Raw genomic sequence first — 19,666 nt, 5'->3', positions numbered from 1 at the left:
ATGAGCATTTTAATACAATATGAAAATTAGAACAAAAATAAAAAAAAAAAATTATGCTGTGGTGGTGTTATGAACGCACAAATTTATATGATGTGTAAGCCGGAACGCACGAGAGGTGAAAAAAAGAAGATAGTCTGTGACACGAGTCCTTTTTACCGCCAAAAATTTAAAATGTAAAATAATTTATAATGTGTGTTTAATAACTAATATAATATAATAACATAAAATTGTTTATGCCGCTACAACAATAAAATTTCTATTGTTTCAACTGTGTTGTTAATTACATAAAACACGACTTTACGGCGAAATAAAGAAGGGACTCTATATGGACTCCCTCAATGTGTTTATTTAATTTTTTATTGGAAGAAGTGCATTTGGTTTTTTAAAAGATGTTGAACTATAAGTATGCATGTTTGCAAAAATGTAAATGTCAATGCGCTTCAAACGTCACTGTCAATGTATTTCACTGTGTTGATGTTGATTAAATCATAGACCTTGAAAGAATTATCAGCCGCTGTCAAATTTGTAGACATACTTGTTGAATATTGTTGAAACTTAGAAAAATTAAGATAAATCTGTGTTAAATATGTAACGAACGACTTCAGGGCTTCCTTATATATTACAGAATATCGTACATGAAATGTATTTTTGAAGTGAGAAGTGGAAGATGGAGTTGAATATATACATATGTTTCGTTTTAATTTTTTCGCCTGTATTGGTAAGAACTACTGTTGTGATCAGTTTCATCTCAAATATTATTTATTATAGAAATAAATATCAAAATTATAGTTGTACTTTAGTAGTAGTAGTAGTAAGGTTAAACAAAATTTCAGTTTAATAGAATATCCTAAATGCTTCGATCAGATTTTATGTAATCCCATGCCCATGTAGTCCCATAACTCTCTAAACTAGTCCTTAAACTCAGTTTCGCTTAAACTATTGGACTATCATTGTTCTACATTGAACATTGAACTATCAATTATTGAAATATCATTCGGCAGATTCAGGATTTTCTAAAATATCTCATATATTTAATGAAAGTTACTGCTGCATTGCTATTTGTGATTCATGCCCGTCAATATGGTCATTGAAACTCTTCTCAGTAGTTGATTGATCAATAGTTTATGTATCGATAGTTTAGGAAAAGAAAGGAAATAAAGTCTGAGACTCAAGTATTTGAATCAGATGCCATCTCATGTGACCTGAATTTCAAACATGCCATTTATATTGTACTAGTGTGACAGTTGCTCAGAAAAAGTGGAATTGGGTCGGCCCCACATGCCGTTGCACTGGCAATCGGTGGGGCACAAAAGTACTGGAGTGGAGACCTCGTACTGGAAGTCGTAACGTGAGCAGACAGCCAACGAGGTGGACCGATGACCTGGTCAAAGTGGTTGGTAGAGACTGGATGAGAAAGGCAAGAGACCAAAGAGAATGGGGTGCATACGAACAGACCTGCACTCAGCATTGGGTGGACGGATTGAAGAAGACAGTTGCAACAGAATTGAGTTTTATTACTATACTGACTTTTCGTCTGCAACTTTATCTGCATCTGTATAGCATGTACATAAATTAGTATTTTGGGTAGAAAACTTCATGCAATGGAATTACAACCAGCCTAAACGGAACTTGTTATATATATATATATGTTATAAATGGATTTTTTATTCAAGGATTCTTATTTTTCAATGAAGAGTTAAATAAAAAGTAAAAGAGAAAAACAAAGTAAATTTACTGGTGGTGAAATTCTTGTGAGTCCGCACGGGTAGGTACCACCAACCTGCCGTGAAGCAGTAATGCGTTTCGGTTTGAAGGGGAGGGGCAGCCGTTGTAACTATACTGAGACCTTAGAATTTATATCTCAAGGTGGATGGCGCATTTACGTTGTAGATTTCTATGGGCTCCAGTAACCACTTAACACCAGGTGGGCTGTGAACTCGTCCATCCACTTAACAAAAAAAAAAAAAACGCTACACCAATATCCAATGTCCACTTTTCAGACTATGTTTCTAAATATCATCACACAGTAAATCTTGTGTCTAGGGTCAATTTTACGAAGACAGGAGGTGCCGATGCATATGTCCAAGTCTCGCTGCCGTTTTGAACAACAGCATGACCACAGATCGAAGATTTTATACCGATAATGTTCCACCCATAAAGTGGTAAGTTTCTTGTAGTATAGTTTGATTACCTTAATTTTGGGGACTGTTAAAACAAATAAGACGCTAGGTGATTATAATTTGACTAAATAAAGTATGAAAACATAAAGTATCAGTTTAATACAGTATCCGTGAACAGCACTACTAAAATATGATGAACCATAACTCCACTCAATTTCTCTCTGGACAATCTCAGAGGGTCGCAATTCCGATCCGGTGGTAGGTACTGCGAAGCACGGCTATTGCTAATGTTAGCAAATTCTCTCAGGTCGAGTCCGTGAGGTCACCTAGCCGTCTGCACTTAGATGGAATGGCCCTGTAAGCTACCAGCAAATAGGTAGAAAAAAAAATTGACCATAAACTAGCTGAGTTCATTGAGAACCTATTCATATAGCCCTACTTGAAATCTATTAAGTTATCAGTAAAACACCTTATTACAGAAATACCCATAACACAGTAATAATTATATGATGAGACAGCCAATTAGAAGTGGGTGAACTTTGATTTGAAAGATTTCGTTCGTACATACATTTACAACGTAAATGCGCCACCTACCTTGAGAGATAAGTTCTAAGGTCTCAGTATAACTTTACTCAGGCTTGGGTTAGTATAACTATACTGAAACCTTAGAACTTATATCTCATATGTAACTACAACAGCTACCCCACCCTTCAAACTGAAACATTAACGCTTCACGACAGAAATAGGCGGGGTGGTGGTACCTCCCCATACGGACTCGCAAGAGGTCCTACCACCAGTAATTAGGCAAATTATAATTATGCGGGTATTTGATTTTTATTACACGATCTTTTTCCTTCATCGTGGAAGTCAATCGTGAACAAATACACCTTAATCAAGATAAGCACGTAAATTCGAATATGAAGGACTCAACTTAAATACGTCCAAACCTCAGAAAGAAAACGAGCTATTATGGGTCTTATTTTCTTCACTACTTAGTATATATTAGAACATATAATTTGTATTAAAGTTTATTCACACGTACGTAACAAAGCAATCTTGTAAAATTGATGAACGATCAAATTTATTCACGTCCAAGTAAATGATTATTTTCCGTTAATAGCAGCATTTGCGTAAGATAATACGGATGTTTTGATAACCTCTGTGTCGATAAATTCTCCAGTCACTTCTAAACTCAATTCGTTATCCGAATATAAATAATTTGCAAACTACGAGTGTATATTATTATATACTACGAATCAAAGAGACGCCTTAATTACAATGAATAAGACAAAAAGGAACTTTTGGAACTATCTCATTCGATCATAAGTGCTGTAATGAATAGTTAAACATAATTACAGGCATAGTGAAACAGCACTTATCTAGTCGATACACTAAGCACGATCTAGATCAGTTTACCTTCATCTCTTAGATTAAAAATTAGCTACCTTAGGATCATGCCAATTACCGAACTCAGGCTTATAAAGATCAGTAGTAAATTAATAAAAAACTTTCAAATTTTGTGTAAATTTGAAATATTCCATTAAACCGATCCATTGCCCAAAGAGGTCATCCGGTCAATAATAAAGTCGGTATAAATTGAAATTGAATACCTAGTCCAGCCATAAGTTTTATTACAAATGAAAATGCATCTTTTTTTAATGAAGTAATATTATTAAAATTTTGTACCTTCATATTTATTAAAGTCTCAGCAAAAAATAAAATAATATTCTATTCGAAATTGCCACTTTTGGCTTTTATACAGGCCTTTAATCTATTTGGCCATGAATCTATGGACTTTCGCACTGTTTCCAAGGGAAATCTCGCCACTGCTCCAAAGATTTTTTAAGAGACTCAATGTCGCCGTGTCGTTTAAACCAGGCCATGTCCTCTAAAACTGACCATAATTTGAAGTTTAAAGGTCTGGGCTAGATGAGGGCCAATCTTCAGTTCTTATAAAGTTCGGAATGTTAGTTTCAAGTCAGGCTTGGGTAGTTCGTGCCTTGTGACCAGATGCAGAGTCCTGCTGGAAAGTCCACGGTATATTTTTATAAAGAGTATTGCTGAGAGATTTTACAATATGATCCAAGACTGTATCTTGATACACCTTGGCTGAAGTTTACACTCCTTTTTCACAAAAAAGTGTAGTTTTGTGACTCCTTGATAAGGCACGCCCCATCAAACTATCTCACTGACACAGGATGATGACCACGTTGTACCTTTCCAATAACTTGAGCAGCTTCTTTATAACTCTAAACGTACATTTTATCATTTTGCTTATTGCCGTGTTCTTCAATCGTGAAATTTTTTACATCTATTTAATTGTTAAGATTGATTTAGGGCATGTCCTGTATATCGACGATAAGCACCGAGCATCAGGTTTTGTTATATAAAGCGCGACAGAGTCCTAGCCAGAATCTTCATTTCTGGTGATAAGATTTTATGCTTCTTAATGGGGTTTTGACGAATTCTGGCATTAACGGCATTAACAGTCTTTGTAGCTCTAACAGCACGCGGCCGCCCCGATCTTTTCTGGTCTTCGACAGACGAAGTGTTGTTGTATCTGTTGATAGTACGACATACGAACATTCAGCTGATAATAAGCTTTTGAAGTGGCTGGAATATGACCGACGGCTCCATAGCCACTTTGTGCAAGGCGATCACTGTAATCCTATTTCCTTTAACGCCCCATTTCATATTGTAATTTGATAATAAACACGAAAAAGTATGTGAAATGGCGCAAAATCCAAATAGGTTTTTAAAATAATATACGTGTTCCAAAGTCAAAATAGTTACAAATTTGAAAAAAAGAAAAGTTTTTTTGTAACAATATTTATGGCCACAATAGTTATATACCATACCATGCAAAAAGTAGTCATTCGTCCTCGGTTATGTAGAAAAAATATTATAGTTATTTAGTCTTAAATTCATTGTTACATTTTTATTTTTTGTCTCATTAAAAGCCCACAAATGTCTTATAAAATAAACTAAAGAACAGCAATAAAACAACAGCTTGGAACGGTTAAATTAAGTTAATACTTGAATAGGACTTGCCAATAATGAAGTTCACTAGAATCGAGTGCTGAAAACCTCCTCATTGAACCACCGAAATGATTTCGGGTTGCTGGTTTTTAAGTTTTTGCACAGTTTGTAGTACTAGTAGGCATGTAGTTCAGAGTTAACTAGATTCCTCACAGGATCAACGTGATAGAACTGTTATAAAAACGTGTATGTGTCTAATTATTAAAACGAGACGAGTATTGCAAAATCATGATCCCTTTTTTTACACTTTTGCAAAATAATTGGTGCCAAAAAAATAGTTTGGTATTAAAATCGCGCGCGTTTAAGAGATGTGGCGTCAAAAATAAAAAAAATAAAATGTTTATGTGTTAAAACGGGCTTTCATATTCAAATCTTAATTAGCTCAGCGTTTATCGCTCTGTTATTATGACAGACGACCTTTCTAACTCTACGATTACTAAGGTAAAGTCTCTCTGAGGCCTGACGTAAATTCTAAGATAAGGCCATCAAGTGTTTTGTTAGGGACCAAAAAGTAATGTTCTGTCTCTTTCCAGTAATGAGGATTTGGTAGTAGATAAACTTCGTGTAACGTGATGCCGTGAAGCGTTTTCTATCTAGCACATAATTTATAGATTCTAAAAGTTTATAGATTCCGTATCTCTGAATAGTTCTAAAAAAAAGGTGATCGGTTCTATTAAAAAACATAAAAGATTAAAACCATTTTTTGTCTTTATCTTAATAACAATTCTTAAATAGCTTATTAGTAAAAGAAATATTGTGATGATATATGATGAAGTGTGCCCCAGTGAACCAAATTGGACTACAATCAGTGAAACCCCTAGATTTAGATTCATTTTGTGTACTAGTCTTTAACTTCCACAACTGGTGATAGGACCTCTTGTGATTCCGCGCTGCCCATTTCTGCCGTGAAGCAGTAATGCGTTTCGGTTTGAAGGGCGGGGCAGCCGTTGTAACTATATGAGACCTTAGAACTGATATTTCAAGGTGGGTGGCGCATTTACATCGTAGATGTCTATGGGCTCCAGTAACCACTTAACACCAGGTGGGCTGTGAGATCGTCCACCCACCTAAGCAATAATAATAATAAAAAACTTGACCTTCCTGCCTCAGGAGTATAGGTTGGCTGAAGAGGGTAATAGGTGGTGCATTTACATTTAACAAGCAATGTAATGTAGCATAACAAAACACTAAATTAAATATTGGAATTTATTTTTTCACTTTATAGTATAGATAGATGTATGTGCAGCAGATATAGATGTACAGAGATTTTATATGTACTAATAACAGCGCATAAGCAAGCGTATTACGAGTTCAGACGTGTGCAACGTAAGCGGATAGAAAGGTTTTCAATTTTGTGTGTTTTCTTTATATGCCCGTGCGTGCCACACGTGCCATAAGCATGAAATTAGGTGATAAACATTCCATAAATATAATATATCATTTGATTGTAATTCTGCGATATCTCTGGGCAGTAGGTTACTGTGGATAGATCAACGCAATTGAATAAACAATTTTATAATACAACTCAAATTGACAAACTTCTACATTTTTAATTTTTAATTTGAAGTCGGTTTAAACGAATTTGAAAGGAGCAATATTTGTAATATAAAGCTTTGTTCACAGATATTAGGTACGGTATTAACAGATACATATAGTACTAGAAAAAATTAAGAACAAGATTGAAAATAAACAAAATTGTTATGGATTTTCTTTTGTGTTATAATGTTCTTGTCTGTTTTTTTTTGTAAATAGGTTTCCTACAAGGTATCCGTAGAAACACTTGATTGAAAGGTGTTGGTTTAAAATAGAGATGTAACGATTTATTATATGTATGTAAGATTTGGGTACAAGATAACTCGCGCTAACTGTATTTTATATGATACTAGCGACCCGCCCTCACTTCGCTTCGGATAGCTCCACTATTTAATGGATGTTATTATACTTGTAAACCTTCCTCTTCAATCACTCTATCTATTGAAAAAAACCGCATCATTATCTGTTGCGTAGTTTTAAAGATTTAAGCATACATAGGGACAGAAAGATATAGGGACAGAGAAAGCGACTTTGTTTTATACTATGTAGTGATTAGCTTAGTCTTCGCGAAGTAGCAGACATTTTCTGTTCATGTGGCAGAACAAATTATTGTACGAAAATCCTTCTCATGCTTTACAGCAATTGCGAAAACGTTGTCCTGCCGAAAGTCAGCAACGAACTTAAAGGACACGAACTGGAGTTTTGCCCTCGTTGCGATTGTCACTTTGAAATTCGGAACACTACCGTTATAAAAGTGAGTTCGCTAAACATATCACTGGCATGCTTTTACTATATTATCTAGTCATAAAATCTTCGAACATAAAGTCACTAATGTTTAATTTTCAGCAATAAAAGCTGCTTTCAGACTACGCTATACTATAGTGCCATATAGTATAGCAGCCTATAAATAGCCAAGAATATATTATATTGTACAGTACAGTTTGAACATGTCCATAACAATGTATGGTGTGCGATATTGTTGTGCTATAGGTAAGCTTTATACTAAATGCTATTATATTATAGCGTAGTCTGAAAGCGGCTAAGGGAACGATTCTTGGTACCCAAATCGAAGAAATCAAGTACGAATGATTGCTTCGTTACAGAGTTTCGAAGTTTTCTTTATGGCCGAATAAGCACTACTTTCTGCTCCAGATGTTAAGGGTCGATCTGAAAAAATCTACTTTATACCGAATCTACAATATGATTTGATTAAAGTATAATAATTAAACACAAACAAAACAAATAGTGTTTACTAGGGATATTGCAGATGCAGATTGTTTGACGTTCACGTATGTCATATTTTTAATGTAGTATGTTTAATTCACAAAAGATATGTAAGAGAATAAAATGAAAAATTTCAATTTTAATAAAGTGGAAAAGTAATGAAGATCGGTGCTTTATATTGAATAAAGAACGATATCGCTTCCCGCTAATTCGTATTGAAAATGTTCATAAACTCATTTTGCGATACCAAATTCGCAGGATTGGCCATAACCATAACGTTTCGATCGATGAAATATCTCAAATAACGATCAAAAGAAACCCATCCGGTCTTGTATTAAGAGCGACGAGTGACCGAAATTAAGATCCCTATTGATTGAACAACGAAAGCATTGAATGCGCTTTTAGATGCGCACATACCTCACAACTTCTTGTTACCATATGCACAAGTGCATCAGCATTGGCCATTTAACCCACAGACACAGCCCACTAAGTTTCTCACCGGATCTTCTCAGTGGGTCGCGTTTCCGATCCGGTGGTAGATTCTGCGAAGTATTGCTCTTGCTAGGGCCAGTGTTAGCACCACTCTGGTTTGAGCCCCGTGAGCTCATCTACTCGTTAAGGCGAAGCTGATATAGCCTCTCAAGGCTATCAGCAAAGGTAGGATAAAAAAAAAAACGGCCAAACAAACAAATTCACAACATCCCCGGTATTAAGTTTGGTTAAATTACGAGGAACCATTGTTTCTTCTTGATAACTGAGACTCATTTCTCTACTATATGCGAAGCGAGCCAGATTGCTTTCGTCGCTGTCACTACTATTACTAGTCATTAAGTTCTATATTGTTAAAAATTGGTTTTGTCTGGTACAGGTGGTCGTCATAATGGTATTATGGGTGTTAACGTTACTCTTCGGCTACATGGGCTTCCTGTTGTGCCTTGATCCTCTGATCAACAAGAAAAAAGTCAAGTTCTACCAGGAACACAGCTCGGAAGAGGTAAGACGTACACATCAACACGATTGTGGTTGATTCGGTCCTACCTAAGATTTAAATAGCATAATTGGAGTTTAATAATTAAATCTATCTGGCAGTTCAATTGCCAGATAGAATGCTTTAGGGTGACTAGTCAAGAGATGATGCTAAGTGCTGTGCTGAGCTGAAGCTGGATTTATTAATGCTATGTTTTGCTCTGCAAATAAGCTGCGCGATGTATGCCGTGCTGTGCGATTTTCTCTAAGTGCGAGCGAGATAGACGATCGAGTTAAGGGGCAATGCGCTGAGGTGCGAGTTCGTGGGATCTTTGCTGAGCAAAGCGCGACGTAATACATTGCTTCTTTAATACAATCCAGATTGAGTGTACTGCTTGAACTACAGCACCCAACAGCGTAGCTTGAATTGTTGACTAGTCACCCTGATTCTGTTATCATTTAAAAAAGTTATGGTTAAAATGAAGTAATAATGCAAAATACAGGAACACATTTTGCGGTCATATTCTTTAACAAATGTTTCTCTTGTTCTGAAAGTTATTTCTGAAGGCAGTGTTTTAAAGAAAGCGTGTTTGTTTAGATTAGAGTATGAGGCAGATCAGAATTGTTATACCATCAATAGAAGTGTTCATTTTATTGCACAGATGAGCTTAATAGTAGGCGATACAACGTTCACTCTCATATAGCTTAAGCAAAAATATTCGTAAATTAAACAAAGTTAGTTTTTTTCGTTATGCTAAGACGAGTGTACGGCCCACCTGGTGTTAAGTGGCCACCGGAGCCTGTAAAAATTAACCTCGATAATGTCGTCCGCCAATCTTGAGAGATGAGTTCCGAATCTCCGTTTTTACAGTACAACGATTGAACCATCTTTCAAACCGAAACGCATTACTGTTTCACGGCAGGAATAGGCAGGGTGGTGGTACCGTGATTAGTATGTCTATTTGTAGATCAAGCATGAAACATTTTCAAAAGTTTCCGTCGTCCCCTTCGATCAATACTATTATTGTCCCATTGTTTTACTTTACTATTATTGTCCCGTCGTCCCATTGTTTATAGCGTCTGAGGAAGACAACTTCCCGAGAAACAATTTGAACCAGAACTCGTTTAATTACAGGCACGTACGCTACTGATGCAGGGTGAAGATGTCGAAGACTGAAAGGGTATATATATATATTTACTAAAATGACAGAGCATATATTCTTGTATTAATCTCGTGAATTATATATACTCTTTACAAATGTAAACCTGTTATCGTTTAGTAATATAATAATGTAGTTATAAATCGAGAGAAAAAGAAAAACTAACAAAATAGTATAGTAGAATAGAGTATGCTTTGTTGTAAACGAAAATGTACACGAATGGAAAAATATTGAAAAGTACATGGGGCGTTTCTTCCAGAGAACGATCAGGTGGACGAGAATAATTTAAGTTTTTGCTTTTATTCGCTCGGTATGTATCTATCTATGTTTGTATCTATAGGAATCTTTTGAACGTTTACGAGCGCGGCGTTTGCAACACCGTCGAAATATCGACGGCACTCGTAAATGTTAAAAACGCTCTAAGAATCCTTCGAATAATAGTGTTTTTAAAGCAGATAGTCGCGAAAGTTGGAAACAATTCGCAATGCTTAGTTTAACTAATGGCTTGGGAATAATGGTCTTAAATTAATTACGAAAGGTGAACAACATAAACGGAATTACTTTTAATGTACATTACGGTTCTTAGATAATAAAATTTTATATGAACAAAGTAACCTTATGAAATGTAAAAAGATTACGCGCTTGAAATTTTGACAATACCTCTCGAAATGAACGTAGTTTATAGACGGAATTTCTTAAACGTTAACGGTAACGGATGTCAATGCATTTGACTGATCGGGGCACGCTTTGAGCTTGCACTTATCAGTCTGGTAACGTACCGCTAATGCAAGTATAAGAGAAAATTACTTTGTATTTTTGTCCTCGGCAATTGTAAAAATATGGTTAATATATGTAATTGAGTGATGGCTTCCACGTTGTGCTCTCTAGGTGCTCTCGCTAACCACTTAATAACAAGTGAGCAGTAAGCTTGTTTGCCTTAGAAGAAGAGATACTAATCAAGCGATTACTGGCGATGCGATAAGATATGAGAATTATCAGGGGTTTTCGTTTCTCGATTTATATAAAATAGACATTAATGGGTTCACTCCTAATGAAATTTTATTGAAGAATTAAAGTACAATATTTTTCTATATTACGGAGATTATATAATAAAATTCGTAAAAAAAAGCGTTATGAGAACAATTTTTATATCTACCGTCTTACTTGAAGAAACATACTGGGGGTGTTCAATAAAAAGTGTTAATGACTATGACGCAATTATCTTTTATTAAATATTATTTTGATTCATTTAGTCACGTTTTAGATTTATTCGATTTGTATATCTTTTTTCTGAAGATAAAATTCACTTTTAAAAAAGTCTTCTTTATTCCTTAAAAAATCATGTACCGTGGCGACTAATGCGTCATCATCTTCTAATTTATGACCTATTGAGATGTTCCTTTGACTGCAGAAATATGTAGAAATTCCTAGGAGCTAGGTCCGGTGAATATGGAGTTAGCTCCATCAATTCTGGCTTCGAATGGCAGCCACCGCAGCTCTGGACTTGTGCGCCGCGCCGTGGCGTTATCTTGGCGAAACAAAACAACTTTAGTTTCCCGCGCCGCTGCTTGCGTATTTCCTCACGCAACTTTGTTATTTGTCACGCGTACAAAGCTCCCGCAATAGTGGCCATAGTTAAGGTATTCGATCATTATCATACCTGGGCTGTCCCAGAAAAAACGGCCCGGCATCTTACCGGCAGATGGAATTCTTAAATCTCTTTGCAGTTGGTGAAGACTTCTAAGTCACGCATTGTTTCGTTTCCGGCTTATAATGGTGAAGAATTGGTCGAAAAATTGGCTCGATTCATTAAGATCTTGTTCAAATAGAGGTATTTTAATACCGCGCGAATTTCAAATTTATCCATTTTTAAGAACACGTTCCGACATAACGTAACCGAAAATGACTTCTATTTTTAAAATACAAAAGACAATTGATTGCTTTATATTATTGTTATATGTAATGCCTGGGCTATGCCTGCCAGTATTTATTTTTTCTCTCTGAAGAGAATGTATCGCATTACCATTGTTTATTGAACACCTTGCGTATAATGTTTCTTTAGAAGTTTTGTGGAAAATATATTTACTTTAAAATTACGTTGACCACTTCACATTAGGTGGCCAATCAACATGTTACGCAGTATTCGTAGACAAAAAAATCTTTATAAGGTTTACTATCAGAGGAAACACTATTTAGTCAATAAGTGGAAATCGCTTGAACGATATTTACAAGATAAGTACACGAATTTAGTTGATAAAGATGATATAAAAGCAATTAGTGAATTAGCAGTAACATTAAAAGTTTTTTTATCTACCTATCTGCCTGTAGCTTCGACGGGCTATTCTGGTTAGTCAAGGTGAAGACTGGTGGGTGAGCACGTTGGCCTAATCTGTATGTTTAGTGCGAGTTTTTTAACGTTCTCGATAGCGTAAAAGTTAACTGAAATTTGTATGGAGTTGGAACAGCGCCCCTAGCGGCAAACGTAGGCCTTGTTCAAACTCCATACAAATTTGAGTTAACTTTTACGCGATCGAGAAGTTAAATAATTCGCACTAAGCACACTGGACGGACTTTTTAACCACTAGCCCTAACAAGAACAGCGCTCGCTGAATCGACCGATCGACCGACCACCGGATCGGAATCGCGATCCACTGACAAATTCCGACGAGAAACTAAAACTATTAAGATATAGAATATTTCCTGTGCACACATTATGTACTTATTTGCTCAGTAACAACGATTAAATATGCTCAAAATATGTTTAAAAGTTAGATTTTACTGTATGTAGATGGTTTTACACGAACGCTTTTAAAGTAATTTTGTATTCGTTTTTATGCTGATATATTATTTATAAATAGTGGAGCATGACGGCTTCGCTATAAACGAAAGCAAGGCTTTTTATTAGTCGTGAATAATTATTCAGAATAAATTCATTAAATGACGAAAAAATAAAAAAAAAACAGTAATAATACCAATACCAAGGTACGGTACTATTATATGTGTTAACGAGAAAAATAAAAGTATCTTTTTTGTAATAAAATCTTTTGTTTAATGCAATGTTTTCGAGTATGTTCTAAGCAATAGTTTATTGACCTCGTCGAAACAGTATACGTAAAATAAAAAAGTAATGTGAGTATATTTGTATGACTTTTTGTATGAAGTCTTGCAACACCATATAAGTTGTATGATTTGGAGGGATAACGTTTTTTCCCGTGTACTGAATTGTATTATTGCGTACTATACACAAATCCATCACACAAAAAACTCATATTTTGCTTAAAATGTAGGCAAATGACGAGTTACAGATACCCTTGCACTATGTTTTATTGTCTTTTATAGATTACATAAAAACCATGATAAATATGTACATTATTATATCGAGTTGTGAAAGGCTTTTTGGGTTAAGAAAAATTTTTGCTACATTACAGAAGAGTCATTTATAGTTTAAAATTTGGAAAAAAACATCATAAGAAAAAAAATCTTCAGCTATTTGAATGGAGTAAACTTAATTGAAGTTCAATTAAAAACATCGAACTGTTGATGCTGATACCAAATAAAACGAACCTTTAATTACAAACATAAATATCGCGTGTTAAATGAAATTTCGCTTAGACCAAATAGCATTTCATCTCTCGATAATATTATGTATTATATTCAAATTCGATTCGATGATGTGATTATTATTCTTATTATATTAATCTCGTATTAAACAAACTACGAATCATCTAACTAATGTTATGACCTGCGAAATGGTTTGGCTTATAATGATTTTAAGTTTTTCTGTTCAAGGTTTTTATGTACCAAGCAATAATTATATAATAATTAGGTACGTTATTTACTACGTATTAGTCTAATCAAAATATCGACTTTGCTATAGTGAAAGGTGTGGGGCTCTGGGATTGTATAGATTTTACTCTAATATTATTATGGAGAGTAGAAGTAATGAGCACACTGTGTATAAAAAAATGTCCGACAAGAAGCGACCAATTGGGGAGGAAACTTCAATTTATTTATTTATTTTATAAATAATAAATTAATATCGCACCCTTAAAATATAAATGACACTATACGAAAATGTTCATTTTACAGTATGGACGTTTTAAGTTTTTTTAAGTATTGTATGGGTGATATGGAACATAAAAAATGTAAATAAAGCTTCGTGATCGGCTTAAAATAACAGTTTATCTAACGCTGTTTCAGAATCTAGTGGCGTACCATAAAATTATTGATTATTTATCAATGGAGAAGCATTTAAAAAAAAAGTTTTGTATAGTGTCGGTTATAGTTTGATAGTTATTCAATAATTTTTGCTTAATGACCTCTAAGTCGTTATTTTACCTACATTGTAATGATAAAAAAGAGACAAATAAAACAATATAATTACTGAAATATTAAAGAATACTATTTATTTGACACACGCTCACAGTTTTAGGTCAAAACTACCGCAAATAATCATAATAAAAAATTTGTCTAAATCTAGACAAAGGTATTGTCAAAAAAACAGAAACTTAGGATTTGTGTTTGAATAAAATTCGTAATTTTATCATAATTAACATTATATTAGAATCTTGTTCTTACTACTTACTAATCAATACAAATTAATAGAGGTATTCCAAATTAAATACCAAGGTTAAAAGTCTTTCAAAGTAGGAACTGTAAAAGTTACGTATAAATAAGCGTATTAAAGGCTTAATCACAAGTCAGCAAAAATATTATTTATTATAACTTACAGTAGGTACTTAACTTAAAAATATTGTTTTTCACAAAAAACCGTAAGTAATTATAAAAAATATTGTATCAACATCATGTAGGTAGGTACATCCTATAAAATCTTGTAAAACTGAATTTAAAACTGAACTATGTAAGAACCTGTCGTCTTTTAGCAATTCGGTCTTTAAACATCAAGTTCTAGAACCGAGAAAAATATTAATAAAGTGACAGTAACTTAAAAACATCTCCGCACAAAAATCCGTAAAATAGATCACAAAAAAACACCTACCAAAAACGTCTGCTTACAAATAATAATTAATCAACTACATTTTTAAAGGTTGGACACTACCCCCCTAGTTCAAAACTCTGTCAAAGTAGGAATTGTAAAAGTTGGGTATCAAACCAGCATCTAGAAGGCTTTTCACGTCACTCTTCTTTCTTTCGGATAAATCTCACTTTTGGTTATACAGATGTTGCAATTCTTCAGTCATCTGGTTCCTTGCACTGGCTCTTTTAGATCCCAGGTTAAGTTCTTTGAAATCATCAACGGAGGATGTTTTGTAACAAAATTTTACCTTATTATCTTCAACTTTCACCACTTTGATGACTTTTATATCAGACACCTTTACAAGCTCACTTTCAACGCTTTTGTTCAGTCTAGGAACGGGCAGTTGTTTGATGTCAATGAAATCGTTATAAGCCATTTCGTTTACTTTGAATGGTGTGCCATGTTTTTTTGCACTTCTGATGTCGGTTACGTACTGGGAAGGCACATAAATGGGTCCAGATTTAAGTATTATTTTTATTTGTTGCTCAATCGTTGAATGTGCTGCATCTCCTTCGTTCTGTGTGTGTCCACGGATTTAAAACTTGTGTGTTATAGATGTTACTTTTCAGTTAAGTGCACATCATCGGTATGTACATCTATGCAAGATGTACATACCGATGATGAATTGATTTTTCTGCTGGCCGCAACAGTTATCTGAATAGAAAACAAATCTATGTTTTTGTCAGCTAAAGAAGATTTTTTTGCAAGTATTTCAAGACACAACTGCCTATTTCATTTGCTCCATGGTTACCTTGCGATTCGTCCCAGAAAAAAACATTCAGTATTATGTCTTGCAAGCTCAGAGATGGTAAAATTCAAACAATTTATCTTTGACTTGTAGAAGACAGAAAACAAAATCCTAATTAAAGTTATTAAATAACTGACGTTAAACTCAAACTGCCACTTATGCACTTACTCACTGTAAATATTCGAAAATATATTTATTTAATAAGTGACACTTAACGAAATTTGCCAGTTTTTTACTCACCTCGACGAGGGATCCCTCCGGTGACTTGTCGCGATCTGGCATAGTGCCGGTTTATTAATTATCGACCGTGCAAGTTGTTACAAATTCATAAGTGACACTAGCAACATCTAGCGAAAATTAAGCACATTAAAGCAACAGGGGTCTTTGCATTAGGCGCGTTTCGTCTTACGCATTTTGACACTATACTTAACTAAAAAATAGCATTTTTTGTATAGTGCCATTTATGTTTTAAGGGTGCGATATGTTTTTCGTATTTTTTGTATAAATAATAAATAATCTTCATCATCAACAGCCCACAGTCGTCCACTGCTGGACATAGGCCTCTCCCAATCCACACTATTGAGCCCGGTTTTCGGCTCTCCTCATCCACCTCTTACCGGGTACCAAAATTAATCTTCTTTTTCTCCACCTTATCCCACTAAGTGGGGGTTCGGCACAGCTATCCATCTCTACCATTCTTTTCTATCAACCGTTATCTCAATACTCACTCCTCTCTCTCTTTCTTTCTCTCTCTCTCTCTCTCTCCCTCCCTCTCATATCGCCATTCACACACTCCATCCATGTCTTCTTCGATCGACCTCTTCCCTCTCTACCTTGAACTACCATTTCCATACATCTCCTAGTCACATACATTTTCTTTACGACCTGGGCCTCGAATCAATTCGGAAATACATGAAGTCAGCGTCGGAACGATACTTCGATAAGGCTATGCGTCATGATAATCGCCTTATCGTTGCCGCCGCTGACTACTCCCCGAATCCTGATCATGCAGGAGCCAGTCACCGTCGACGCCCTAGACACGTCCTTACGGATCCATCAGATCCAATAACCTTTGCATTAGATGCCTTCAGTTCTAATACTAGGGGCAGGCTTAGGGACCCCGGTAACCGTACTCGTCGAACTCGACAAAGAGGTCGACGTGCAACCTAACCCATGCATCAGCCCGCTGAGTTTCTCGCCGGATCTTCTCAGCGGGTCGCGATTCCGATCCGGTAGTAGATTCATTCGCGAAACAATTGCTCTTGAGTTGTTAGGTCTCCTTCGGAGGCGCTCGGGCAGTTGTTAGCAAATCCCACCCCTCTTGGCTTGGTGAAACTGGAAAGGCCTTCGGGCCACCAGTAAACTTTCAATCATAAAAAAAAAAAACATTTTCTCTCTACGCATCACATGTCTTTACCACGCTAACCGTCCGCTCTTTAATTTGTTAATTACCGGGGCTACTTTCACACTTCCTCTAGTAAAAATAATAATATATACAATTCTGGTCATTTAAGTAAGAATGATTTGAAATCTTTTGTTTATTAAATAGCCACGAATAAAGCAAACGTGATAAAGAATAAAGAATAAAAACGTTAACTATTTTTGGTGAATTTAATTAATTATCTATAGGGACAAATTCAAATAGTAATGCAACTAACTGGATGAATAATTAAGAACGATTTGTAAATAGTTGTTAGTTTGAAAAAAAATCTCCTTAAATAAACGTTTTAATTGTGTATGATCACCGCTTTATATATATATTAAAATTTTGCGCTCCTAAGACTGATGTCAGACTAAATTATATGTACAAAACGTGTGGATTCTGGACCTCAAAGTCCAAAATTGTTAAATTTTTCAATTCGGCCCCCTTCACTCAGTTTACAACTTCTGCATACATATGACAGCATAGCAAGTGGCTATGTTATCGCTATTTTGGTGGATTTTTGAGTCTTAATTTACTGGTTACATTTACACTTGTTACATGTACTGGATACATTTCTCGTTACCTCTACTCTCCATATATAAGAGCATTTAAAAAAAAAATAGGCTCATTTTTAAACTGACAGAACAATTGAATTATATGATGTAAAATACTAAACCAAAACACAAACAACTTTATTCTTCAATTTTTTAGTCAGTTTAAGATTCACCTCAATGGATAACTTTATGTGATAGATCATGATGAACGATCTCTAGTGCTCTAGTGTACTTAACACAGGCCATTAAGAGTTGGTTTTGTAATTTTTGTCATTACCATTTTTAACTAACATCACATTTCTGTGAAATTTTATTTATTAACGTATTATATTGTTTAACTTTGTAATGTTTTTGTTTGTCTATTTCATAAAAATTATTTATTATTAATGTGAGGTATTTAGAAAAAAATATTTCTTTCTGTTTGAACTATTCGGATTCAAATAGGAAAAAACCTATTTAAAAACATGAACATATATGATTTAGTATAATAGTTTTTTTTAAATTAAGAAAGTAACACAATTTGCTTATGAATGTAGACAAGATTTCAGTATTTGATTATACAATATGAAATTATATGTTTAAAATATGTACATTCATCATGTAACTTTGTAAGTACATAAATCGTTGTTGGTATAATAAAATAATAATTCATTTAAATTATAATATAATTTTCATATTATAGTGTATTAATGTAAATATGTACGAAAATTACTAATAATATGTAAGGAGAGAAATCGTATTTTTGATGTGTCATTGTTGTACGATTATATGAAGCATAATGACGTCAGCTAATATGCCATCAAACTTTTATTTTTCATGGAACAGCAATGGCACGATAAGATGTTTTCATAAAATGTCGAAATTCATAATGCGGTGTAGTGTTTCAGTTTAAAAGGCAATCTGTCATTGTTACTGTATATATTATACTTGAATGCTCCGAATGTTTTCAGTACAGGTAACCCTCCCATAACAAGGTAGATACGTTCCTGAAATTCCCGGGTTATTCCCATATATCGTGTGTTCATAGTGCTTAAAAAAAAAGTAGGCAGCGGCCTGGCTCTGCCCCTGGCATTGCTGAGGTCTACGGGCGACGGTAACCACTCACCATCAGGTGGGCCGTATGCTAGTCTGACTACAAGGGCAATAAAAAATGTAAAGGGTGTTTTTGGGCAATTTTTGTTTTAATGTTAAAGTTTGAACCGCGTTATAAGGTTACCTGTATAGTTTTTTTGCAGCGAGCAGTTCAACGCCTTTTCATACCTTTTTGATATTAATGAACAATGTGCCTTGTTCATGTTTGGTTTACGTACACTGATAACTTAGTCTTGTTTTATATATGTACTCGACGGCTAAAATTTACGATTCTTGTACCAATCATATTATACAACATCTATATTTATTTTATTAAGTCTAAATAGACAACTGAAACCACGAACAATTATTTTAAATGTTTAATAAAGTATTATGTCTTTCATTAATTTCACCATGTACCCTGAATTAACAACCCACAGACATAGCCCACTGAGTTTTCTCGCTGGATCTTCTCAGTGGGTTGCGTTTTCGATCCGGTGGTAGATTCTGCGAAGCACTGCTCTTGCTAAGGCTAGTGTTTGCAACGTCGCCAGATTAGAGACTCGTGAGCTCACCTACTCGTTCTGTGAATCTACTATAACCCCCCGAGGTTACTAGAATATGTAGGAAAAAAAAATACCCCCAAGAAAAGTAATTTCTTTACAGGCCAATTTTCAATCACACTTGGAATTTATTCAAGGTTAGGTATGTAGGTAAGTTGATTTTTATCCTTAATTCTGCTTTATGTTTCTAAAGATAGAGCTTCATTTCATTTTGACTTATTAAATGT

The 19,666-nt window shown here is 34.8% G+C and overlaps 1 protein-coding gene across 1 annotated transcript; it reads left to right on the top strand.

The window, feature by feature from the left end:
- The first annotated feature begins 479 nt into the window (after positions 1-479).
- Positions 480-19,267, top strand: LOC114246027 (uncharacterized protein CG1161). Its single transcript, XM_028178404.2, has 5 exons — positions 480-718; positions 2,044-2,162; positions 7,332-7,446; positions 8,785-8,910; positions 10,018-19,267. The coding sequence occupies exons 1-5, from the start codon at positions 668-670 to the stop codon at positions 10,057-10,059; spliced, it is 453 nt and encodes a 150-aa protein (XP_028034205.2). The 5' UTR covers positions 480-667; the 3' UTR covers positions 10,060-19,267.
- Positions 19,268-19,666: the final 399 nt, after the last annotated feature.

This window comes from Bombyx mandarina, chromosome 01 (genome assembly GCF_030267445.1).
Source record: "Bombyx mandarina strain Sakado chromosome 01, ASM3026744v2".
Taxonomy (NCBI): domain Eukaryota; kingdom Metazoa; phylum Arthropoda; class Insecta; order Lepidoptera; family Bombycidae; genus Bombyx; species Bombyx mandarina.
This window is presented reverse-complemented; position numbering and strand designations above follow the sequence as displayed.